The sequence below is a fragment of the Phacochoerus africanus genome, chromosome 4 (genome assembly GCF_016906955.1).
Source record: "Phacochoerus africanus isolate WHEZ1 chromosome 4, ROS_Pafr_v1, whole genome shotgun sequence".
Taxonomy (NCBI): Eukaryota; Metazoa; Chordata; class Mammalia; order Artiodactyla; family Suidae; genus Phacochoerus; species Phacochoerus africanus.
In genome coordinates, this window is record NC_062547.1 from 66,600,538 (window position 1) to 66,624,240 (window position 23,703).

At 49.6% G+C, this 23,703-nt stretch overlaps 2 protein-coding genes across 10 annotated transcripts; one reads left to right on the top strand and one right to left on the bottom strand.

Moving 5' to 3' along the window:
- Positions 1-1,683: 1,683 nt before the first annotated feature.
- SYCE2 (synaptonemal complex central element protein 2) lies at positions 1,684-16,404 on the top strand. 3 transcript variants are annotated; one of them, XM_047776908.1, is made up of 5 exons: positions 1,684-2,166; positions 2,817-2,932; positions 12,111-12,321; positions 14,188-14,376; positions 16,095-16,404. In XM_047776908.1, the coding sequence occupies exons 1-5, from the start codon at positions 2,152-2,154 to the stop codon at positions 16,140-16,142; spliced, it is 579 nt and encodes a 192-aa protein (XP_047632864.1). In that variant the 5' UTR covers positions 1,684-2,151; the 3' UTR covers positions 16,143-16,404. The 3 variants fall into 3 exon arrangements, with proteins under 3 accessions (XP_047632864.1, XP_047632863.1, XP_047632865.1); XM_047776907.1 differs by lacking the exon at positions 16,095-16,404 and having other exon boundaries at positions 14,188-14,608; XM_047776909.1 differs by lacking the exon at positions 16,095-16,404 and having other exon boundaries at positions 12,147-12,321; positions 14,188-14,608.
- Positions 6,393-21,861, bottom strand: GCDH (glutaryl-CoA dehydrogenase). Of its 7 annotated transcripts, none has more exons than XR_007134451.1 (13): positions 21,585-21,860; positions 21,460-21,495; positions 21,010-21,153; positions 20,770-20,832; positions 20,334-20,504; positions 19,538-19,667; positions 19,241-19,457; positions 18,607-18,710; positions 18,207-18,332; positions 17,729-17,889; positions 15,839-16,011; positions 7,359-7,583; positions 6,395-6,928 (listed from the first exon to the last, which is right to left on the bottom strand). XR_007134451.1 is itself a non-coding variant. In XM_047776905.1 (11 exons), exons 1-11 carry the CDS (start codon positions 21,673-21,675, stop codon positions 7,663-7,665), a joined length of 1,290 nt encoding a protein of 429 aa, XP_047632861.1. In that variant the 5' UTR covers positions 21,676-21,861; the 3' UTR covers positions 6,393-7,662. The 7 variants fall into 7 exon arrangements, 3 of the variants coding, with proteins under 3 accessions (XP_047632861.1, XP_047632860.1, XP_047632862.1); XR_007134449.1 differs by having other exon boundaries at positions 6,395-7,072; XR_007134448.1 differs by having other exon boundaries at positions 6,394-7,583.
- Between the last annotated feature and the right edge of the window lie 1,842 nt (positions 21,862-23,703).

Below are 23,703 nucleotides of genomic sequence, written 5' to 3' on the forward strand. Positions count from 1 at the left end.
GGTCCGAGGTTCGGCTTGGATCCTGAGTCGCTGTGGCTGTGGCATAGGCTGGCAGCTGCAACTCCAATTCAACCCCTAGCCTAGGAACTTCATATGCTGCAGGTGCTGCTCTAAAAAAAAAAAGAAAAAGGTACAGTTTCATTTTGCGTATTTTCAAAAGTTAAACCAGGGAGAGCCCCAATAGCTCATTGGGTCCAGGATCTGGTGTAACTGCTGTGGTTCAGCTTGCTGCTGTGGCACAGGTTCAATACCTGGCCTGGGAATTTCCACATGCTGCAGGTGCAGGCAAAAACAAAAAAGTTATACAGACTAGGGTGCCATAAAAGTCATCCTGCTTCTTGTGTATTGCCCTTTTTTTTTTTTTTTTGGTTTGGTGTGTGTTTGTATGTGTATGTTTAAAAAGAAGTCTAGGAGTTCCCGTCGTGGCGTAGTGGTTAACGAATCCGACTAGGAACCATGAGGTTGCGGGTTCGGTCCCTGCCCTTGCTTAGCGGGTTAACAATCCTGCGTTGCCGTGAGCTGTGGTGTAGGTTGCAGACGCGGCTCGGACCCCGCGTTGCTGTGGCTCTGGCGTAGGCCGGTGGCTACAGCTCCGATTCAACCCCTAGCCTGGGAACCTCCATATGCCGCGGGAGCGGCCCAAGAAATAGCAGCAACAACAATAACAACAACAAAAGAAAAAAAAAGAAGTCTAAGATTTTTCTCTGTAGATAATCCTCAAGTCTTCAAATATGATGCAGCAGGAAGATGTGTATTGTTTAACTTGTAGCTTTGCCACAAAATATTAATTATTGTTTGTTACACATGTTTATCCCTGAAACCCTCAAAATAGTCTCAAGTTTTAGTTTTTATGTTTCGATAATAGAGAAAGGTAGGTTTTGAGAGTGAATGGCAGTTTTATAATCAGCCACGTTGGTAAGAGACAACACGGATTCAAACCCACCTTCTCCAGAATGTAGTTGTAAAGGTATGTGCCCTAGTGTGTGTGGTCAGGGACAGAACCCTGCACAGAAGTTGATCGATGTAAGGGGACTCCCACTGTCTCCCTCTCAGACACGGGGACAGGTGCCCCAGAGAGGAGCGACACCTCCCCAGGCAGTCAGGACAAAGGCTCAGCCCCTGCCCAACTCTTCATCCTTCACCCACAGCCTCCCCCAGTCCCTGCGCTCCCCACCAGCCCCGGCTGCTTCTCAAACACTGAGCTTGTTCGGACCTAAAGGGTTTGCCCTCGCGGTTTTCAAATCGTTTGCTCTTTTTAAAATTGGGTGTTCTGAGTTGCAAGACGTTTGTAGATGCTGGATACAAGCTGTTAAATATTTTCTCCCAGTCTGTGGCTCCTCATGTGCCAGTTATTATTAAGAATTTATCATTGTTACTATTATATATATATATATTTTTTTTTTGGTCTTTTTGCTATTTCATGGGCCGCTCACACGTCATATGGAGGTTCCCAGGCTAGGGGTCGAATCGGAGCTGTAGCCACCGGCCTACGCCAGAGCCACAGCAACGCGGGGTCCGAGCCGCGTCTGCAACCTACACCACAGCTCACGGCAACGCAGGATTGTTAACCCGCTAAGCAAGGGCAGGGACCGAACCCGCAACCTCATGGTTCCTAGTCGGATTCGTTAACCACTGCGCCACGACGGGAACTCCCACTATTATAATTATTAAGGGGCATGGGCCCACTTCTGTAAGGGCCAGCTGCACCATGCTTTCAAGAACTTCTGGTTTTGGAACGTAGGTAACTCTCATTCAATGGGGTAACTACATAAACTTTTTCACGGAGAGCAGTAGGTCGTAATCAAGAGACGACAAAGGTCAGAATTTCTTATTGGAAAGATTTTGGGGGGCAGATCAGATGAACTGAAATGTAAAGAAGAAACGCATGGTCCCCAGGATTCACACAGGCGAACACACGCGCGCAGAGACCGCCTGCTCCTCAGACTGTGTCGGTTGCGCACGCAGCCCCTGGGCAGCCCCTCGACAGCTCAACTGCCGCCTAACCGCCGCCTCTGCCCCGCTGCGTGCGCAAGTTCCCAGAAAGAGGCGGGGCCAAGAGTGCGTGTCGCCGCGGGAGCGTGTGGGCGGGGCGTCCGGGGCGGGGCCAGCGCGTGCGCAGAGGGCGCGGACTAGAAGGCGGGAAAAGACGGGATGGAGCGACAAGGAGTATGCGGCGTTTGTTTCCTTCGCGTGGGCGGCGGGCAGACTGGCAGGGAACGGCAGCGATCTTGGGCTTCCCCAACGAACACGAGTTCAGCCGCTTGCTCCCGCCATCGGGGCTGCTCCTCGATTGGCTGGGCCTCGATCTTCTGACTGACTGGCCGGGCCATGACTAACTTACTGACTGTGACTGACCCTCTGACACCACAGGCCAGAAGGACTGACCTCCATGCATGGCGTGTGGCAGGAGTAGGGGAGAGAGAGACTCAGACACCCACGCGCCGTCCTCATTTCTTTCTTTCTTTCTTTTTTTTTTTTTTTGTTTCCTATCTCTTCTCCCTCCTTGAAGGACTCGAGCTGACTCACACACCAGTTAGGAGCACAGGTCCCCCAGCGCCCCATCCCGACCCCCTGCCCTCACTCTGGCCCCTCCAGGTCTCCCCGCCCCAGCCTTCCTGTGCTCCGGGCACAGGATCCCCCAACCCACACCCCCATCCTCATGGTGCCCTCCCCAGGTCCACCCGTTTCTTCTGCGTGTCTCCACAGTGGCACACAGAGGTGCCCCGGGTTGAAGGGGCGGGAGGAGGGAGATCTGACCACTTCCCTCCTTTCCTCCCTTCCTCCTTCAACCTCTCAAGTGCTGGCTGTGCTCACAGGTGGACACGCCCCACGTAGAGTGCAAGGACCAGGAGCCACAGCTGTTGGGGGAGAGCAAGGAGCAGCTGCAGGGCGAGGAGAGCCATGAAGAGGAGGCTGGGCGAGGACCACCTAGGTGAGGAAGAACTCTGCCTTTCAGGTCCCAACAGACCCCTGAGTCCTCATTCACCCTTTTCTTCCACAAGACCCTACCAGTATCTGTCAACAAATGCGCATTTGTTGCACATACTTGTCCAGCATCTCTCATGGGCCTGGGATGAGAGCACTGGAGACACAGCAGTGAGCTGACATTCTAGGAAGAAGTCTGTAACTTCAGGAAAATATAGTGGTCAGAGAATGCTAAGTGCTATGGGGAAAAAAATAGGGAGGGAGCGACTGGTGGCCAGTTTAGATCGAAGGGTCAGGGAAGGCTTTGTGGAGGGGGTGACAAGTGAACCATGAGGGTAGGGAGAACTATGCTCCAGGCAGAGAAGCAGCAGTTCCAAAGGCCCTGAGAGAAGACTGTGCTGGAAAAGCATGAGTAAGCGGGAGATGATAAGAGAGATACAGTCAGACAGATAATGGGACTTTGGATGATAATTACCCATGAAAAGATATGAAATAGAGGAGTGACAGGAAGGGACTACAGTAGTATGAGGACTATTGTTAATAAAGTTTTATTGGAACGGTTGCTTCTCCAGAGGTGAATTGTTGCAACTGTGACTATATAGCCTCCAAAGCTGAAAAAGATTTCCTATCTGGCCCTTTATAGAGGTTTGGGGAGGTCTGGATTAAAGTATTAATAGGCACCCTCTGGCTGCCATGTAGAGACTAGATTATTGAGGGCAGGATTGGAAGCAAGGAGGCCAGTGGTGAAGCAATTGGAATAATTTAGGTGGTAGATGACTGACCTGACCCAGGTGGATCCATGGAGGTGATGAGAAGTGGTCAGATTCTGGACAGATTTAAAAAGACAGAACTAACAGAAATTGCTAGTGAATTCAATGTTGGAATGAAAGAAAGAGCAGTGTCAGGGATGATTTTAAAATGATGTTTTTGGGAGTTCCTGTTTTGGCTCAGTGGTAATGAGCCCAACTAGTATCCATGAGGACTGTTCAACCCCTGGCCTTGCTCAGTGGGTTAAGGATCTGACGTTTCCATGAGCTGTGTTGTAGGTAGCAGACATGGCTCAGATCTGGCATTGCTATGGCATAGGCCTGCAGCTATAGCTCCAATTCTACCCCTAGCTTGGGAATTTCCATATGCCATGGGTGCAGCCCTAAAAAGACATTTAAAAAAAAAAAAGAGGGAGTTCCCGTCGTGGCGCAGTGGTTAACGAATCCGACTAGGAACCATGAGGTTGCGGGTTCGATCCCTGCCCTTCCTCAGTGGGTTAAGGATCCGGCGTTGCCGTGAGCTGTGGTGTAGGTTGCAGACGCGGCTTGGATCCTGCGTTGCTGTGGCTCTAGCGTAGGCCGGTGGCTATGGCTCCGATTCGACCCCTAGCCTGGGAACCTCCATATGCCGCAGGGGCGGCCCAAGAAATAGCAAAAAGACAAAAAAAAAAGAAAGAAAAGAAAGAAAGAAAGATGGAGTTCCCATCGTGGCTCAGTGGTTAATGAACCGATGAGGACATGGGTTCAATCTCTGGCCTCGATCAGTGGGTTAAGGATCTGGCGTTGCCATGAGCTGTGGTGTAGATTGAAGACGAGGCTCAGATCTGCCTTTGCTGTGGCTGTGGCCGAAGGCCGGCAGCTGTGGCTCCAATTTGACTCCTAGCCTGGAAATCTCCATATGCCACAGGTGTGGCCCTAAAAAAAAAAAACTAGTATCCAATGTGGGTGAACCTCCCTGTTCTCAGTGAATGAGAGTTCCTGCTGCACTAGATTCTCACCTGCATTTGGGGTTCTCAGAGTTTTGCATTTTACCCTTTCTAACAGGTGTGTAGCAATATCATTGTCATGTTGATTTGCAAATTCCTGATGATGTATGAAGTTGAATGTCTTTTTTTAGGGGAGCACCAGCTGCATATGGAGGTTATCTGGCTAGGGGTTGAATTGGAGCTGTAGCTGCTGACCTACACCACGGCCACAGCCACAGCCACATGGGATCTGAGCTGTGCCTGCAACCTACACCACAGCCAGATCCTTAACTCCCTGAACATGGCCAGGGACCGAACCTGCATCCACATGGATACTAGTCAGGTTCATTAACTGCTGAGCACGATGGGAACTCCTGAATGTCTTTTCATATGCTTATTTGCCATCTGTATATCTTTTGGTGAGGTGTCTGTTCAGATCTTTTGCCAATTTTTAAGCTGGATTGTTTGTTTTCTAATTGCTGAGTTTTAAGGGTCCTTGTGTATCAGTTCTTTATATGTTTTGCAAAGATTTGCTTCCTGTGGCTTGTCTTTTCATTCTCTTAACAGTGTCTTGCAGACAGAGGTTTTAAATTGTAATGAAGTCCAACTAAACAGTTTTTTCTTTTGATATTGTGTCTAAAGTCACCACCAAACCTAAAGACATCTGGATTTCCTGCTATGATATCTTCTAGGAGTTTTATAAGCTTTGTGTTTTACATTTAGGGCTATCGTATCTATTTTGAATTTTTGTGAAAAGTGCGAGGTCTGTGTCTTCACTTTTTTTTTTTTTTTTGTATGTGGATGTCCAGTTGTTCCAGCATCGTTTGTTGAAAAGACTCTCCTTTCTCCACTGAATTTCCTTTGTTCTTTTGTCAAAGATGAGTTGACTATATATGTGTGGTTCTATTTCTGGGCTCTCTATTCTATTCCATTGATCTATCATCTGTTCTTTCATCAGTACCACACTATCTGGATCACTGCAGCTTTATAGTAAGTCTTGAAATAAAGCAGTATCAGTCCTTCAGCTTTGTTCTTCTTCAATATTGCATTGGCTATCCTGGTCTATTGCCAACCTGACTTTCTAGAAGAGAGACCTTTTTTAAAAAATGTGATTTCAACTGGTGGCAAGTGTTGTGAAGAAACAAAACAGAGAAGGAGCAACTTGAGTGACAGGGAGTTTAGAGTAGTTGGAGATCTCTAAGGAGGATCACATGAAAAGGAGCCAGCCAGGAGGCACCCAGGGAAACACTCCAGGCAGAGGGAGCTGCAAGTACAAAGCCCCTGAGGCAGGAGCAGGCTTGTTGTGCTCACAGAACAACAGGAAGGCCAGTGTGTCAGGCATTGTGATTGGCAGCAGTGATACCCTGGGTACACTGGACAGATACACTCACACCCTCCTGGTGCTTCCACCTGATGGGAAAGGTATATATTGAACAAGTACTGACACAGAAGAGATCGGGGTGCTGGAAGAACCTTTCCCCAGCAGGCAGGCAGCCCCAGATGAGGAACCAGAGACAGTGCCCTTGAGGAGGCAATGCTGAATCAGAAAGTGAGGGGGAGTCAGTGCTGAGTGAACGCAGGATGGCAGGAGTTGCTGAGAGAAGAGCTCATGCAGAGCCCCTTGCATGGCCTTCAGGGAGCTCAAGGCAGGCCAGTGTGCCTGGGCAGGGGCAAGAAGAGGGCTTGGTATAGGCCAGGTCACAGGACATTTTATTAGCTATGGACTTGATCCTGAGGTTTTTGTTGTTGTTGTTTTTGTAACAGCTTTATTGAGATATAGTTTGAATACCATACAATTCACCTACCTAAGATATACAATTCAGTTGTTATTAGTAAGTTCACAGAGCTGTGCAACCATCACCCCAATCAACTTTATAACATTTTCACTGCCCTGAAAAGAATCCTTCCACCCATTACCATCACCTCCCAGTCCTTGCATCCTTCCAAGTCCCTGTCAACCACAGCTCTACTTTCTGTCTCTACAGATTTGCCTCTGCTGGATATTTCATATAAATGAAGTCACAATTATGTGGTCCTTTGTGACTGGCTTCTTCTGCTGAGTGTAATGTTCTCAGGGTTCACCCATGTTGTAACGTGTCAGAACTTCATTCCTCTGTGTGGCTAAATAATATTCCATATTACGGATCTACCACATTTTATTTATCCATTCGTCAGCTGATGGAAATTTGTCTTGTTTCTGCTCTTTGGCTCTTGTGAATAATGTTGCTATGAACATCCGTGTACAAGTCTTCATTTTTCTTGGCTAGATACCTAGCAGGGGAGTGACTGGGTCAGAGAGGTAACATGCCTGGGTTCTGGTAATAAAAAGACATTAGCTGCTTTGTGGAGAATGGATGGCAGGGAGCAGGAGTGGACGTGGAAGAGATAAGTGGGAGGCTTCTACAGGGGTTGCATCTAGAAGGGCAGATGGAGAGAAGAGGAGGGAGGTCATTTAGTGAGGCATGAGGAAGGGGATGAGCCAAGGATGTCTCCCAGCTGTGGTGTGCTTGAGTCGGCTCCTACCAGCAAGAGCCAGTTCTTACACATTTCTTCCCAACTTAGCATTTAGCTAGTCCACATTGGTAGCTTGAAATTGGCTGTAGTGGGAGTCTTTGCACCATGGAAATTGGCAAACACTGCAGATCCAGGCTTCCCTCGCCACTCTCACCCCCACCCAGAGAGCCAGTTGGTAAATGCTTACCAGTACACCACTGCCTCCTGCTTTCTGGCTTGGGGGGTTTCCAGCAGATGGTGGTCTCACTGGCAGAGGGGAGAGCACAAGTTCCATTTGCCATTGTTGAATTTGACGTGGTTGGAGATATGCACGTGAATATATCCAGGACAGATTTGGACTTTCTGACCCAGAAAGTGGGCCAGAGGCTGGAGATGGTGCGGTGGGAGTCACTGTCTCAGTGAAGATGTTCACCTGCAGATAAAATGAAGCTCAGGACTTGGCCTCAAGGATTCCAGGCATAAAGCCAGCTTCCTCTTGCCTCCCAGATTCTTCAGTTGTAAAACAGGCCACGGGGGTGGAGTGGTTTCCAGGTGTGTGCTGTCAAATGGAGACCAGAAAAAAGGAGGGAAACAACTGAAATGGTTTGTTTGATAACATCTTCCTGCAAATAGCATATTTAGACCAGGATCTAAGCGGTAAGGAGACACAGACAATTGCAAATCACTGAGAGACTTCAAGAAGTCTCCAAAGAGCTATGGGCCCAGAAACAGATGGATTAGAACCAGTTGTAGGGCCAGTTAATAGATCCAGCAGCAGACTCTCAGTGACATGATTAAAACGCGAACACATTTCAGGAGAGCGAAGCAGAGGCTGAAAGGAATGGGCTCTGTAGCTTTGATTCAGACCTTCCCCTTTCCTGGCTGTACTTCAGCAAAACATCATTTTGCCCAAGCACCAGAGATTCTGTTATGTTCTTCCTTGAATGTTTGATTAGCTTGCCTCCCCTCCTGGGACAGCCGCCGCCTGCGGTGGTCATAAGTGGCTGGCGGATTGTTTACTTGTATATCTATCTGTTAGAGGCCCCGGGAGGGAGGGCCCCACCAGCGGGCGGCTCTGGCTCACACGCCTGCCAATCACAGCTTTACCTGGAGCGAACAGATGGTCCCTTCACTTAGACCCATTTCCTCCGCCCTTCTCGGGCCCCCTGCCAGCCTGGGCCTGCTTGGGAACAATGTCCTAATCCTCAGAGCCGAAGTCAGGGACTCCTTAGAAGGACACATCATCATAGATGATGCATTCACAGCCCCCACCCCAACCCCCGCTGCCCCACCCCAGCATACACAGCCTGCTGTGTTGGGCTCACTTCCATTCCCTGGCCTCCATCCCAGGGTTGGGCAACAGAAGCAGGCCCAGGAACGAGGGAAGCCAGTGGAGAGGACATGGTGCATTTTGTTTATTAAAGTTAATTGGCGAATGCAAGCCCAGGGAAGCCTATGATTCATTAGCATCCTGATTAATATGCAGCTGCTGAGTATTAAGAAAAATGAAATGGGAAGGAATAAATCCCCAAAGGAGAGGTTGGGAAAAATCAGACACTCTCTCCAGACATCTGATGCAGGCCTTTGTCCCACAATGAAATTTGAATGAGCTGAATTCAAGTGATTTTTCACCATTTGTACAGCTGCCACTAAGTCCTGTTCCAGCCTCATCCCTCAAGCCTGAGAAAGGAGCGACTTTGAACAGTTAGCAGCTCAAGCAGGTTGTGAGCAATTACACAAAAAGAAGCACCTGGTTCTATCATTGATTTTAATTTCAGAATCCTTACACTATTGGGACACCAAAGCAATTGCTGGCACTAAGTGGCTTAAGAGCAAGCTCCAGCAATAGTTCATTTAGGTATTCAGCAAACATTTGTGATGCCTTTGCAATGAGTGCAATGCAGTCCCTCCCTGAGTGTTCACAGCGCCCTGGGGAGGACCAACGTGTATTAATTGGCAGTTTTGTGATTAGTACTCGAAGGTGTAGTGGGGAAGCTGTGAATGCCTCATGAGGTTGACAGAAAGGGAAAAATCATTTCAGGCAAAGGCTGATGGGTTTGGTGAAGTTTGTAGAGGTTGCAAATTGCTGGGAATGGAAGATGAAAAGAGACGATGAAGGCCAGGGCCCTGGAAAGTTTTGTGTGCTGTGCTCAGGAATTTACTTGATCTTGTGGCTGGTGAGGGCTCTTATAGACTGTGGAGAAGGAGTGGGACATCAGATTGCAGTCTAAGGTCACTAGGACACAGGTAATGATAGGTACAGGGCTGTGAGTGGTTGGGTGGGGAGATGATAGATTTGGGAAAAATTATGAAGGTGGATGGAATTTCTGTTGTGGCTCAGCAGGTGAAGGACCTGACATGTCTCTGTGAGGATGCGGGTTTGATCCCTGACCTCACTCATTGGGTAAAGATATGGCACTGATGAAAGCCGCAGGATGGGTTGCAAGTGTGGCTCAGATCCGGTATTGCCATGGCTGTGGCATAGGCTGGCAGGTGCAGCTACTATTCTACCCCTAGCCCAGGAACTTCCATATGCTGCAGATTCGGCCATAAAAAGAAAAAAAAAAAAAGTGGAAATGAAGGATTTTGTGACAGGATATGGAGGGACAGAGAGAAGCCAGGCTCCTGATTGACTGCTGAGTTTCTGGCTTGGGAGCCAGATGGCTTTTGGTGTCATTCACTGAAATGGGGATGGAGGACAACATTGAGTTGGGAGGAAAATGATAATGTGCAAATTTAAAGGAGTTCGAGATGCCTTTAAAGTGGTGTGGAGAGGGCCCAGAGGTAGTCAGGTCAGGTCCATTGTTGAGGGCTCAGGAGAGAGCTGTGGGCTGGGGATAATAATTTTGGGAGACATGGCATTGTGGGTGGTAATGAGTTGCATCACTTTCTCAGGATCACCAGCCAGTCTGTGGCAGAGCTGAGTGCCACCAGGTAAAGATGGTGGGGACAGACCCCAAAGGATGGTCATGAGGAGGCATGTAGCTTAGCATGATGCATGGCAGATAAAACAGAAATGGCCAAAAAAGAAGCTTACCTTAAATATTTTATCTTTTTTTTAAATTATTTTTTTTTTTTATTTTTATTTTTATTTTTTTTGCTTTTTAGGGCCACACCTGCCATATATGGAGTTTCGCAGGCTAGGAGTCCAATCAGAGTTATTGCTGCTGGCCTACACCACTGCCACAGCAAGTTGGGATCTGAGCTGCATCTGTGATCTACACCACAGCTCACGGCAATACCTGATTCTTAACCCACTGAGCGAGGCCAGGGATTGAACCCGCAATCTCATGGTTCCTAGTTGGATTCATTTCTGCTGCACCATGATGGGAACTCCTAAACATTTTATCTTACTTTAAAACACCACTGGGTCTGCTGATCAGATTGCAGCTTTTTTGTATGTGCATAAACCTCATTTATTAACCCCCACATACACATGAAATGCGTTACCCACAATTTCCACTTTTGTGTTTTTAAAGCAGACAGAAAACTTAACAGGGCTTGACAAAGTAATCTGTATGCAGAATCCTTCTAGATTTTTAGACTCTTTGCCCCATTATATAGTTGTCTCCCCATACTTGATTTAATAGTTATATTAGGCTTACTTTTATTCATTCCATTTAACTTTGCTAGACAGCTGTCACTTTTTTGCCCTTTCACTAGCGGACACATTTAGCTGAATTGTGTAATTATAGTCATGTGTACCATATGGGACAAATAAAACTCTTTTGGGGGGCATTGTAAAAATTTTTGATCTTTTTGTCCTTTTAAGGACGCACGATGGCATATGGAGGTTCCCAGGCTAGAGGTCCAATCGCAGCTGTAGCCACCTGCCTACACTACAGCCATAGCATGGCAGGATATGAGCCATGCCTGTGACCTAGACCACAGCTCAACTCACGGCAATGCCAGATCCTTAACCCTCTGAGTGAGGCCAGAGATTGAACCTGCCTCCTCATGGATGCTAGTCGAGTTTATTACTGCTGAACCATGATGGGAATTCCTTTTTTTTTTTTTTTTTTTTTTCTGACCGCACCTGCAGCATGTGGAAGTTTCCAGGCCAGGGATCAGATTCAAGACACAGCAGCCACCTGAGCTGTTGCAGTGGCAACACCAGGTCCTTAGCCCTCTGCTCCACAAGAGAACTCCTTAGCATAACTACCTCTTGACAGGCACCTCACCTGGTGGGAGCAGAAACAGACCTGTAGGTTCACTGGCCCCAGATGGTCCACATGCTACATTACTTAGTAGATTTGAAAAGGGATACAACAGGTGGTGACAGGATATTTTGAATATTATTGATGCTCATTTCAAAGCAAGAATTGGTATAGTAAAACAACTGCAGTTTTTTATTGGAGTCAGGTATATATCTTTGGGCAGATTTTGGGTCTGTTTTCAGTTATGTGATGGGGATGCTGTTCCTGGGTCTGTTTTTATTTTTTTAATTTTTTATTTATTTATTTATTTCATCTTTTTTTTGCTATTTCTTGGGCTGCTTCCATGGCATATGGAGGTTCCCAGGCTAGGGGTTAAATCAGAGCTGCAGCCACCGGCCTACGCCAGAGCCACAGCAACGCTGGATCTGAGCTGCATCTGCAAGCTACACCACAGCTCACGGCAACGCCAAATCGTTAACCCACTGAGCAAGGGCAGGGACCGAACCCGAAACCTCATGGTCCCTAGTCAGATTCGCTAACCACTGCACCACGACGGGAACTCCGGGTCTGTTTTTAGTTATGTGATGGGGATGCTGTCCCTGCCTCTCAGTGTGTGTGTGTGTGTGTGTGTGTGTGTGTAAGTGTAATAAACAAATATCACCCACGGGAGTGTGTGTGTGTGTAAGTGTAATAAATATCACTCACGGGAGACAAAACACAGGCTCACCTCCCACCATAGAGCTAATTCAGATCAACCACTTTCAGGGGAGTTTGGTGCTGATCTCAGTTTCCTATACTTTCAGAAGTCAGGTTTCTAGCCCCTCTATCGCTACCTCCAGTGCCAACCGCCAGCTGGTGATGCTGGAAGGGAAGTCAGGACTCTACTTTTCCTCTCTGGACTCGAGCATTGACCTCTTGAAGAAAAGAGCCCAGGAGTTGATTGAAAACATCAACGAGAGCAGACAGAAGGACCATGCACTCATGACCAACTTCAGAGACAGCCTCAAGATCAAGGTGACAGATTCCCCCCAACACACTGCAGAGCCCCAGTGAAGTGGGAGGTTCCTTATGTAAAAGGTGAAAAGGAAGGGAATAACCTCGGTTATATTCCCTGCATGGTGCTAGGTAATTTGCATACAGTACCTTATTTCACCTTTATAATAATCCTGCAAAGAGACTGGACTAGGGAAAAATAAGGTCTAGAAATAATTTTCCCGAGTGAGAAAATCAACATGAGGAGCCAAGGTCCATCTGCACCCACAGCCCAGCCCCTTACTTCATGCCAGGGCTAGTGGCTGTGGCAGCAGGGGTCATAATGCAGGCATTGTGTTATGTTATAATACCCATTTGCCCTCCAGAGGTTGAATGATTTGTGATAGGAGCATAGAGGCCCCTGGATATGGCTGGGGCTTGTATCTCACAAAGTCTGATGTTATGTTCACGTCTGATATTAATGGTTGTCCCTGATGCCTCCTCAGGGTGTGTAATGGGTCTTGTGTGCTGGACAGCTTGATTCCACATGTCATCTCTCAATGACAGGCTAATTTTTTCCCCTCTCTCCCCCACCTCCCCATCCCTATCTTCCTGGTACATAGGAAATCTGGAGAGCAGAGAAAAATATAACATAGAAAAAAATATAAACACATTCCTATGATACCACCACCCAGGGGCCACTTTGTTACATGTTTTCTTCTAGTCTCTGTTCTATGTACTTTCCTCCTAACCTGGTTGAGTTTATATTGTATACATAATTTTGCACCATGCTTTTTATTTTATTGTTCTTTTTAGGGCCATCCCTGCGGGATATGGAAATTCCCAGGCTAGGGGTCATCAGCTGCAGCTGCTGGCCTGCACCACAGCCACACCAGATCTGGGCTGTGTCTGTGACCTACACCGCAGCTCATAGCTACGCTGGATCCTTAACCCACTAAGCAGAGCCAGGGATTGAACCGTATCCTCATGGATAATAGTCAGGTTCATTACCCCTGAGCCACAATGAGAACTTTGCACCATGCTTTTTATTATTTTATTATATTTGTCTTTTTAGGGCCCCCACTCATGGCATATGGAAGTTCCCAGGCTAGGGGTTCAATTGGAGCTGCAGCTGCCAGCCTACACCACAGCTCACAGCAACACTGGATCCTTAACCCAGTGAGCGAGGCCAGGGATTGAACCTGCGTCCTCATGGATGCTAGTCAGATTCATTCCTGCTGAGCCACAATGGGAACTCCCTGCACCATGCTTTTTAAAAAGAAAATTTAACATATAGGAAGTTTCTCACCTGGTCACTAGAGTTGCTTTTACCACTTTTATAAGATAAACTGCAGAAATCTTTTTTTATATATATAATGATTTTTTTTTCATTATAGCTGGTTTATAGTGTTCTGTCAATTTTCTATCGTACAGCATGGTGACCCAGTTACACATACATGCATAGATTCTTTTTTCTCACATTATCATGCCCCATCACAAGTGACTAGACATATTTCCCAGTGCTACACAGAAGGATCTCATTGAAGAATCAACTGCAGAAATCTTTTTTTTTTTTTTGCCTTTTCTAGGGCCGCTCCCGCGGCATATGGAGGTTCCCAGGCTAGGGGTCGAATCGGAGCTGTAGCCACCGGCCTACACCAGAACCACAGCAATGCAGGATCCGAGCCGTGTCTGCGACCCACACCACAGCTCACGGCAACGCCAGATCCTTAACCCACTGAGCAAGGCCAGGGATCGAACCCGCAACCTCATGGTTCCTAGTCGTATTCGTTAACCACTGCACCACGACGGAACTCCAACTGCAGAAATCTTAAAGAGCCAGCTAGAACAAATGTCTTGTGATGAGACATGTTTAATTTTCCAAGAACACATCTTATTTTTTCAAAGGTTTCAGACCTGACAGAGAAGCTAGAGGAGAAGATGTATCAAATTTATAATTACCACAACAAGATCATTCAGGAAAAGCTTCAAGAGTTCACTCAGAAAATGGCAAAGATCAGTCACCTGGAAACAGAGCTCAAGCAAGTGTGCCACACTGTGGAGACTGTGTACAAAGACCTGTGCATCCAGCCTGAGGTAAGACTAAACTCACGTACATGGGCGCCACTGGAGGAAGGAGAGTTGTAGCAGCTAAGATGAAAGTAAATGTCGACAGAAAGCAAGGACTGCCAGGCCCTAAATCCCACAGAGCCCACAATCACTGTAAAACCCTTGGTGGAGTTCCTTGGTGGCCTAGTGGTTAAGGATCTGGTGTTGTCATTGCTGTGGCTCGGGTCACTGCTATGGCATGAGTTCATTCCCTGGCCCAGGAACTTATGCATGCTTTAGGCATAACCAAAAAAACAAACAACAACAAAAACAAAAACAGGGGGTTCCCCTTGTGGCTCAGCAGGTTAAGAATCCAACTAGTATCCATGAGGAGGCAGGTTTAATCTCTGGCCTCGCTCAGCGGGTTAAAGGATCCAGCATTGCTTCAAGCTGCAGTTAGGTGGCAGATGCTCAGATACCATGTTGCTGTGGCTGTGGCGTAGGCTGGCAGCTACAGCTCCGATTCGACCCCTAGCCAGGTAACCTCCATATGCCATGGGTGCGGCACTGAAAAAAAAAAAAGGAAAACCTCCCCCACAAACACACAGGAGTTCCTACTGTGACCCAGTGGATTAAGAATCTGACTGCAACAGCTAGGGGTCGCTGAAGAGGTGCAAGTTTGATCCCCAGCCTGACGCAGTGAGCTAAAGGATCTGGTATTGGCATCAGCGACTGTGGCATAGATCACAGCTGTGGTTCAGATTCAATCCCTGGCGCAGGAACTTCAATATGCTGTGGGTGCAGCTATAAACAAACGGACTCTTGGTGGTCTTACCATCCCACTTGCAGCCTCCTGCTCCTCTGTAATGTGGTGTATCTGAGCTGAGCTAAGAAGTCAGATTGTTGTTTCTTATACTGTGTGTCAGCTCTGGTGATAAAAGGGAAAAGTCCCCTCTGCCCTCAGCAGTGCCTACCAGGCTTATTTATTACAGCCAAGCCCAAGACTCAGACATGGACCAGATCACGCTGGGGCTGGGGGAAATCCCCTCCAGGTCCTGGGGGCTTCACAGCCCCCACGTGAGCCTTTTTGCTGTGACTAAAATAACTTCTCACGTGGTTACAAGTAAATGTAGCCCAACACTGTGGAGCTGGACAGGTAGGCTCTTTATTATTCTCTTTTCCCCTTGCTCTGCATAAGGCACTTACCCCAGATGGGAGGGTCAGAGGGTGCAGAGTGAACTCTTGGTGTGTGTGTGAAGGGGGGTAGTTTGCTTAGTCAAACACCAGGTGGGTTTCACAAGTTGCTTCCTGTCATTATCCTTCCCTCTCCCTGTTCCCCTGTCAAGAGAAGAAGCTTCTGTTCTGAGGTAATGGAGTCTGTTCCCATCCACAGTTAAAAGTGGATTGAGAAACTCAGTACAGGGAGTCTCATCTTCTTTTTAAGGAGCACATTTGAATGACTTCAAGAGGGAAATTTTGATATTTAAAATCAGCGTCTCTCACTTCCTACCAGAATTGGCTCCATCTGCCACCTCCCTGATTAAGTTCAGAGCACAGCATCTCCCTGGGTGTGGGCTTGGTAGCATCCGGGCTCCTGGGTGAAGTGTGTTCACTTGTCGGTCGTGAATGCCTGGATCCCTGTGATTGCCCTTCCGAGGATCAGAGCATGGATGTCATGAGTGCCTGGGCAACATAAATGCAGAGTTGGTTTGGAGTCTTAACAGCTCAAAACTTCCCTTTAAAGTTAATCTTCATGTCCCCTACAGGCTGCTAATTTGGAAGAAGAACAGACCCACAATGATGGTGAATGCTGACAGCTACCAGGAGAGCTCCTTTTAGTGAGAGCCCCAAGGGAAGGCTCAGATGTCACCGTTTGGGCCACAGTGAGAAAATTGTTTTTCAGAGTTCTATAATGCATCTTAGCAAAAACAAACCAACCCCAAAACCCAAAGCTCCTTGTGCCAGGCCCCAAACTTCTGGGGGTCCAGCCCCCACCACGGGCCCAGGTTTTGTGTTCCCACAGATTCACCCCATCCCAACCCCACACAGTTGATTAAACGTTTGATTTTTAACCCAGCCATGCTTCCTTCCTGCTGAGGTGGAGAATGCTGATGAGCTCTGTGGAAACACATCAGGCCCTTTCTTACTCACAGGAGGGATGGGAAAGCAAACATCAGACAATTAACTGCTTATCCCAGCTGATTCCCACCCCACCCCCACCGCACCATCTCAGAGCCACCACCCCACACTTCACACCCCACCCCTCCTGTCTAGGTAACACTTTACCTCCCTCAAGCTTCTCATTTGCTCTTCTTCAGCTTTCAGGGGTGGAAGACACAGATTGTGGCCTCCCTTTTATGGAGCAAAATAATAGTTTTCTTCTGAAAAGTGTAAATCTGACCCTGTCCCTCCCCTGCATAAAACCCTCTAAAGGTTCTCTCTGTCCTTGGGGCGCTTGTCCTTGGGGGTCACTGTCATGCCTATAGAATCCCCCGCCCCTTCCCTCTTGGCTGTTTCTGGAATGTCCCATCCAGAATAGCACGTGGACACTATTTCACTGTCTCTGCCCAGGGAGCTTCTAAACATCCCTCGAGTTTTAACCATGGTCCCACTTTCTCCCTAGGAGATGGAGCGCCTGTTACAGCTCCCTCTATTTCTGTGTGGCTCACACTGGAACTGTACATATTTTTTTCTTTTTTAAGGCTGCACCTGTGGTATATGGAAGTTCCCAGGAGGCTAGGGCTTGAATTGGAGCTGTAGCTGAGGTCTGTGCCACAGCCACAGCAACTCGGATCTCGGGGGCATCTGCGACCTACGCTGCAGCTTAACAGCTACACTGGATCCGTAACCCACTAAGCAAAGCCAGGGATCAAACCTGCATCCTCATGGATACTAGTCAGGTTCACTTCCGCTGAGCCACGATGGGAACTCCCATCTTTTTTTAATTATCTTTTTCAATGTCCGTCTTCCCGTGCAGCAAGGGGTCTGCCCCATGTGAGTCACAACCAGTTGCAGGTGCAAACACCACAGGCCACAAACCCTGTCTCTTTTTTTCCCATATGAAATGGAGTGGAGATCCTGTGTGTAGCTGCACTCTCACTCCCTTTCATCCACCAGCTGGCTGGGCAGTGTGCCCCACTCTGGGATTCCTGAGGACCCGTAAGCAGGCTTGGGAACATCCCTCTTCCCAAGTAGTGGAGGAAAGAACTGGGAGCATTTTACTTCCATGGCCCCAGTGTAAGCTGCTCCAGATGAGGGACAGAGTGGGACTTGCCCCAGGTCATGCTGCCAATTGGTGACAGCTGGGAGAAGGACTCGGGCCTGCTGTCCCCACCCCATCTTGCTCCCCTCTTTCCCAGTGAGGTCTCTGCAAAGCCCCTCCCAGAGACCTGGGCCCCACCTTCATAGGTGTTCACAGCCTCCAGGTTCATGGCATGCCGGATCACGTGATACTCATCAGAAATCCCATTCCCACCCAGCATGTCTCGAGCCTGGCGGGCAATGTCCAAGGCCTTCCCACAGTTATTCCTCTTCAGCAGGGAGACCATTTCCGGGGTGACCCTGGGAAGAGCAGAGATGCGTAATAAGCATTGGATTAGGAAGAACTGGCCCAGGTCTGGTCCTCTAGGAATTCTTACACCCTCCCACTGGGGAGGAAGGTTATAGTCACAGCTGCAGACACTTGAGTTCCCAGTGAGGGAAAGGCAGGATGTCCCCAGCCCATCAAGGCCAGAAGGGAGAGAGGAAGGGATGGGTCCCCAGGGGCCACCAGGCAGGAAGGATCTCTCTCCAGGGTCAGGTGCCACCATGCCCAGAAGGGCCACCAGGTCCTCCTTCCACAGTTGTCTCCCCTTCCTCCCCAAACACTCAGCCCCTACTTGTCTTGATCCTTCAAGCGGCCGAGCTGCAGGCAGGCATGAAGGCCCAGAGTGATCTCGGTGAGCATGTCTGCCAGCTTCCTCTGAATAAGTTGGTTCTTGGCCAGTGGGACACCAAACTGGATCCTAGGTGGGCAAGGTCAAGGTAAGTACAAGGGAGGCCCACTCCCCAGTCTCATCCCAGGGCCCCAGGAAGCCTTCCCATGCTGCCTCAGCCCCCACTCAGCTCACTCTGGCCCTGCTGTTAACTCAGCCCTCACAGCTCAGAAAGACTTCCTTGGCTGTTTCACAGAGCAGGGAACTTAGGTCTGGTGGGCTGGGGCCCAGCGGTGGGGGTAGGGGTAAGAGAGAACCCGAGCCCCCGACACCCCTAGGAGTTCTCATAGCAGCCCCCACACACCTGTCCAGAGTGTACTGCCGGGCTGTGTGCAAACAGAACTCAGCGGCTCCAAGCACACCCCAGGAGATGCCATAGCGGGCATTGTTGAGGCAGCCGAAGGGACCCTGTAGGGTTGAGAGGTGGGGAATTCAGCCCCAAGAGGAGCTGAGAGGCCCTGAGAACAACTACTTCTTAAGTTAGGGGCCCCCCGACACCCAGGCATGCAGTCAGTGTAAACAGGGGGATTCAGGGCAACTGTTTAAGTCACACATGGCCCTGGCACCAAAGCTCATGCACATAAGGTCTTGCTCACCGCCTGCTCACTCTTGGTTTGCATATAGCTCTACTCAGCCCAGGATCTGGATTTGATGCTCACATCTAGGGGCTGGTGTAAGGAGATAGGAAGATGTGCATGCATCAAATGATTAAGCTGGTTCCGGACTATATGTGTTCCAGGCAGAGCCAGCATGAGTGAGATGGTCACCAAATGTGGCAGTTTCTGTGTATCAGCAAGCCAGGTGGAGCCTTTCCAAATCACTACTGTGTGAGCTCCATGTGTGTCTGTTTCCCAGCTGGGTCCCCAGCATGGGGCCTGCCCAAGAAAAGAGAACCAGCAGGTGATCTGATACCAGTCCCCAGGGTGGCTGCTGCTTACCGCCAGACTAGACGCCTTGGGCAGAACATTCTCCTCTGGCACCTCTACATCGTCCATGATAATCATACCCGTGGCTGAGGCCCGCAGAGAGAACTTGCCCTCGATTTTGGGGGCTGAGAGGCCCCGCATCCCTTTCTCCAGCAGGAAGCCCCGAATGCAATTATCTTCACACCGAGCCCACACTACAAACAGGTCAGCCACAGGCGAGTTGGTGATCCTGGAGGCAGGACAGGCAGTGAGAGGTTTGGTCATCACCCACTGCCCCTGCCCACTTGCTGAGGTACCCAGGCCCCTCACCAGGTCTTGGCCCCATTGAGGGTGTAGCTCCTGTTGGATGGGTTGTGGCGGGCTCTGGTTTCCATGCTGCCAGGGTCACTCCCGTGGTTGGGCTCTGTGAGCCCGAAGCAGCCCAGGAGCTCCCCCTTGGCTGCAAGCATGAGACAGGGTCACAAGGCTGCCTGTCCTCCATTCATTCCCTCTACTAGAAATTGTCAGTCTCTCCACTGAGCAAGGCCAAGGCAGATTGGACCCTGCCCTCACAGCATTCCCAGGTGGTGAATGGTCAGACCATCAGTCACAATGCCATGATGGGGGTAGGTCCCACAGGAGTCAGGAAGGGGTTGGCTAAATTGCCTTGAAGGGCAGCAAAAAGAGTGAAGCAGGAAGAGGTGTGGAGAAAAGCCATCCTGGCAGAGGGACCAGGATGTGCAAAGGCCCAGTGATACAACTGAGAATTCCAAGCACTGAGTCTGGCTGAGAAGGAGCAGTCAAGAGAGTGGCCAGAGATGAGACAGACAGGTCAGGAGAGGCCTGCTCATGCTGGGTCTCATGCACCCAGTCAAAAAGTTAAAACTTTAAACTTTGGGCTGGATATGGGCCACACAGAAAGCAAATCATGGGGATATGATGGTGGTGAGAGGAAGAGTCTAGAGCAACCTAAGAGAATCAGATGAGAGTGAGGCCCAGGGTTTGGCAGGGGATTCAGATGGCCATTGGTGATATATCCTTGGGGTGAGACCAGAAGGCAGGCTTGGGTAATAGCCCCACCCCTGAGCTTCAGACCATCCACTAGGTTCCATAGGCAGCTGCTCACCCAGCCGGGGCAGGTATTTCTGCTGCTGCTCCTCGCTGCCGTAGGCATAGATAGGGTGCATGACCAGGGAGGACTGGACACTCATTGCTGACCTGTAGCCGCTGTCCACCCGCTCTAGCTCTCGGGCCAGGAGTCCATAGGCCACAGATGAGACTCCAGCACAGCCATACCCTGGTGGGGGTGGGGGGGAAAATAGGGCAATGGGGAACAAAGCCCTACCCAGCTGAGACCAGTGAGTCCTGGGGCCCGAGAGACAGAGCTACATAGAGGTACCCAAAGGGAGGGCCCTAGCTGGCTTCATTTCATCCCCACAGTCATTTTCAGACAGAGGGATAGCAGCATCTCTTTACAGACTGGGAAGCCAGGCTCAAGGAAAGGAAGGAACTTTCCAGGGCACATGAAGGGCTGCAGAGTGTGGAGAGAAATCTGTCCATACCTTTGATGGTGGGGCCCAGCACACCAAGCTCCCCCATCTCTGAGATGATCTCCCGGTGAAAAACTGCAAAGGGACAAGATACCCAACTTCAGGCCCAGGCTGGGCCCACTGAATCCCACCGCCCCAGGGCCAAAGGTCCCCAAAGGCCCAGCTAGAGCAGGCAGAGCTTGTGTCCATGGTGGAGGGTGGGATTCCTGTGGCAGGGGGATCTCCAGGGTGCTCACCCGCCTGCCCACTCACCTTCGTTGCGATTGGCCAGCACGATGCGGGGCATGAGGCGCTCCTGGCAGTAGGTGCGGAAGGTGTCCCGGATGAGGATCTCATCTGCTGTGAGCTGCTCTTCCAGCACTAGTGGGTCCCTCCAGTCAAACTCAGGCCGTGAGGCTGGGGCGGGGTTAGAGGGGGTGGGACTCTAAGCCCAGCCCACCCGACCACCACACCCTCCCCTTCCTCAGAATCCTCAGCTCCACTCCTTCACCCCATCTCGCTACCAACAAATGTGGGCAGCAAACAGGACTGAAAAAGTGGCCGTTCTCAGGGAAACTCACTGCCTCAGCGCCTCTGGCCCTGGCCACGGCCCTACCTCCCCGCCCAGGAAGTCCACGGATTCTGGAACAGAGCCCATCCAGGACAGACAGACAGACAGTTGGACAAGGGCTGCAGAAGCACAGCGCGACAAGGGGTCCTTACACTTGGCCGATCTGCCCTGGGTCTTTCCGCCTTTCCCTGCAAACACAGGACAGGAAAATCACCCCAGGAAAGTCCCCGAGAATCAAGTTTCTCCCTCTCCATCCCATCCCCCGTCCAGCACTGACCGGTTTGCGCCGCTGCCGAGCCCCATGAGTGAAAGACTCGAAGGCAAGGTCCGCGGCTCAGTAGCCGTGCGTAGACGCTTCTCAGGAACATGGGGGCAGCGAGCGGCCTACTGAAGGAGTGGAGGCGTCTGTGTGGAGAGGCTCCCACCTGCTGCCCCGGCCCTTTGCACCCCTTGCCCCCTCGCCAACTCTGCCCTGGAGCCTCCCGGCTCACGACAAGCCACAATGCAACGCAGCAAGGCTTTAGACCTACGGCCGGGGTAGGCTGGGCAGAGGCCGAATGGGGCTTGTCATTGGTTCGTCCTAGGACTCTACTCTTTCACGGCTCTGCCTTTTAAAAGGGCAACGGCAGCCTTGCAGTGGAAGCGGGTGCGCCCTAGCCGAGACACCTTGGTCTTCTTTAAGGAGCGGAACTGAGAAAGGGCGGAAGGCGAGTAAGCCAATCGGATTGGCCCGCTGTATTTCTGCACTGATTGGCCCTAGGAGGGGGCTTGGTCCATTCTTGGTTGGTCAGTTATAGAGGCGTGTGCAGAGGGATTCTGAAATTAAACGTGGAAAACAAAGCACAAGAAAAATGAGTCCTGGAACCCTGGAGACTAGACCTCGCGGTTTCCTAGTGTTGTGTGTGGGAAGAGGAGTTGGGCTCCGGTGGGCAATCTCAGCCCAAGCTGTCTGCCAGTCTGTCCCAAGCACGTGCAGCCACAAGTGGTTGTATGTGACTTGTTGTGATTCTCAGTGCTATGCGACTCTTTGTGGTTGATTGAGCCTGAGTGACTGTGTACTTGTACGTGAGTGGGACTGAATGTGCCTGATATGCTGTGGGGCTGTTGACTATGGGTGGTTGTGTGCCTTTGTAACTGTGGCTACGTCTGTGTGACTGAATGTGTTTTCTTGTCTAAGTGGAAACTTGTGCAATGTTATTCTATGTGATGGTATGTCTGTGTGGTACTGAGTGCGTAACTGTGTTTAGATGGTTTTCTCTCTAGGTGTGCCTGTTTTCTTTGTGAGAATACGACTAGATTTTTGCAATATTTTTGTGTGTATGTTGGTGTCATTGTGTATACTTATATGTATCAGTGTGATTTGGTCTATGTGCAATTATGTGATTGTGAGCTTGAGTGTGACATGAGTATATGCCTGAATGAGTTAACTATGCCCACCTAGACTGCTTTTATGAGCATTTCTGTGATGTGCTTTTGAATCTGAATGCATCATGCTTGACTATATGTGAAAGTCACACATCTACCACGACCTGTCCATTTCCCAGTTGGGACAATCAGACCCAGAAGGCAGAATGGTCTTGCTCAAGGTCACAGTGGGTCAGGTGCAGGGCAGAGACCAGGACTGGGATCTAGGCCTCCTACTTTCAGGATAGGCCCCTCCCTGACCACCCAAGAACACTTCTTCCCATCTGGGTAGTTGTGTGTGTTGTAAAGTACTCTGCCTATTATGGGAGTAACCATGAGATTGTGTCTGAATATGATCACTAACTTGAAAATTCTGAAGTGCCTGGGGCATGGGTGTATCTAGACTCTCCCACTTTCTGGGCCCTTCTTGCCATTAATATCCAAATAAAATGGTTTTAACCCTTCTCCTCACTCAAAAGGGACTCCATCACCACCCTGAAATGTCTGGGATTTTCTTTTTAGGACTGCACCCATGTCATATGGAGGTTCCCAGGCTAGGGTTTGAATCAGAGCTGTAGCTGCTGTCCTACACCACAGCCACAGTCACAGCAATGCAGGATATGAGCCGCATCTGTAACCTACACCACAGCTCATGGCAACGCCAGATCCTTAACACACTGAGTGAAGCCAGGGATGGAACCTATGTCCTCATGGATACTAGTCAGATTCGTTTCCACTGAGTCACGCCAGAAACTCCTGAAATGTCTGGGATTCTGCTTAGCTCTTATTCTTCTGTACACCTCCCTCTACCTGAAGTCAATATCCTCCCTCCATTCATCCCTTCCTTTCCTCAAGTCTCCCTGCCCTGGAGCTGTTGTGGGTGTTGGCATACTCTGATGTACAGAGAGTGTAGAGGGTGATGACGGCATAGACACCAAGGAACTGAAATTGAGGTTCAGGCCTTAACACCCAGGGAAGTTCCTCATCTATAC

Coding starts and splice junctions, on each gene's coding strand:
- SYCE2 (XM_047776907.1), top strand. Junction 2,933..12,110: donor GCTGGGCGAGGACCACCTAG/GTGAGGAAGAAC, acceptor CTATACTTTCAG/AAGTCAGGTTTCTAGCCCCT. Junction 12,322..14,187: donor GAGACAGCCTCAAGATCAAG/GTGACAGATTCC, acceptor ATTTTTTCAAAG/GTTTCAGACCTGACAGAGAA.
- GCDH (XM_047776904.1), bottom strand. CDS start 21,675: ATGTTCCTGAGAAGCGTCTACGCACGGCTACTGAGCCGCGGACCTTGC. Junction 19,458..19,537: donor CTCAATGGGGCCAAGACCTG/GTGAGGGGCCTG, acceptor TCCTGCCTCCAG/GATCACCAACTCGCCTGTGG. Junction 17,890..18,206: donor CGCTTGAAGGATCAAGACAA/GTAGGGGCTGAG, acceptor TGCTCTTCCCAG/GGTCACCCCGGAAATGGTCT.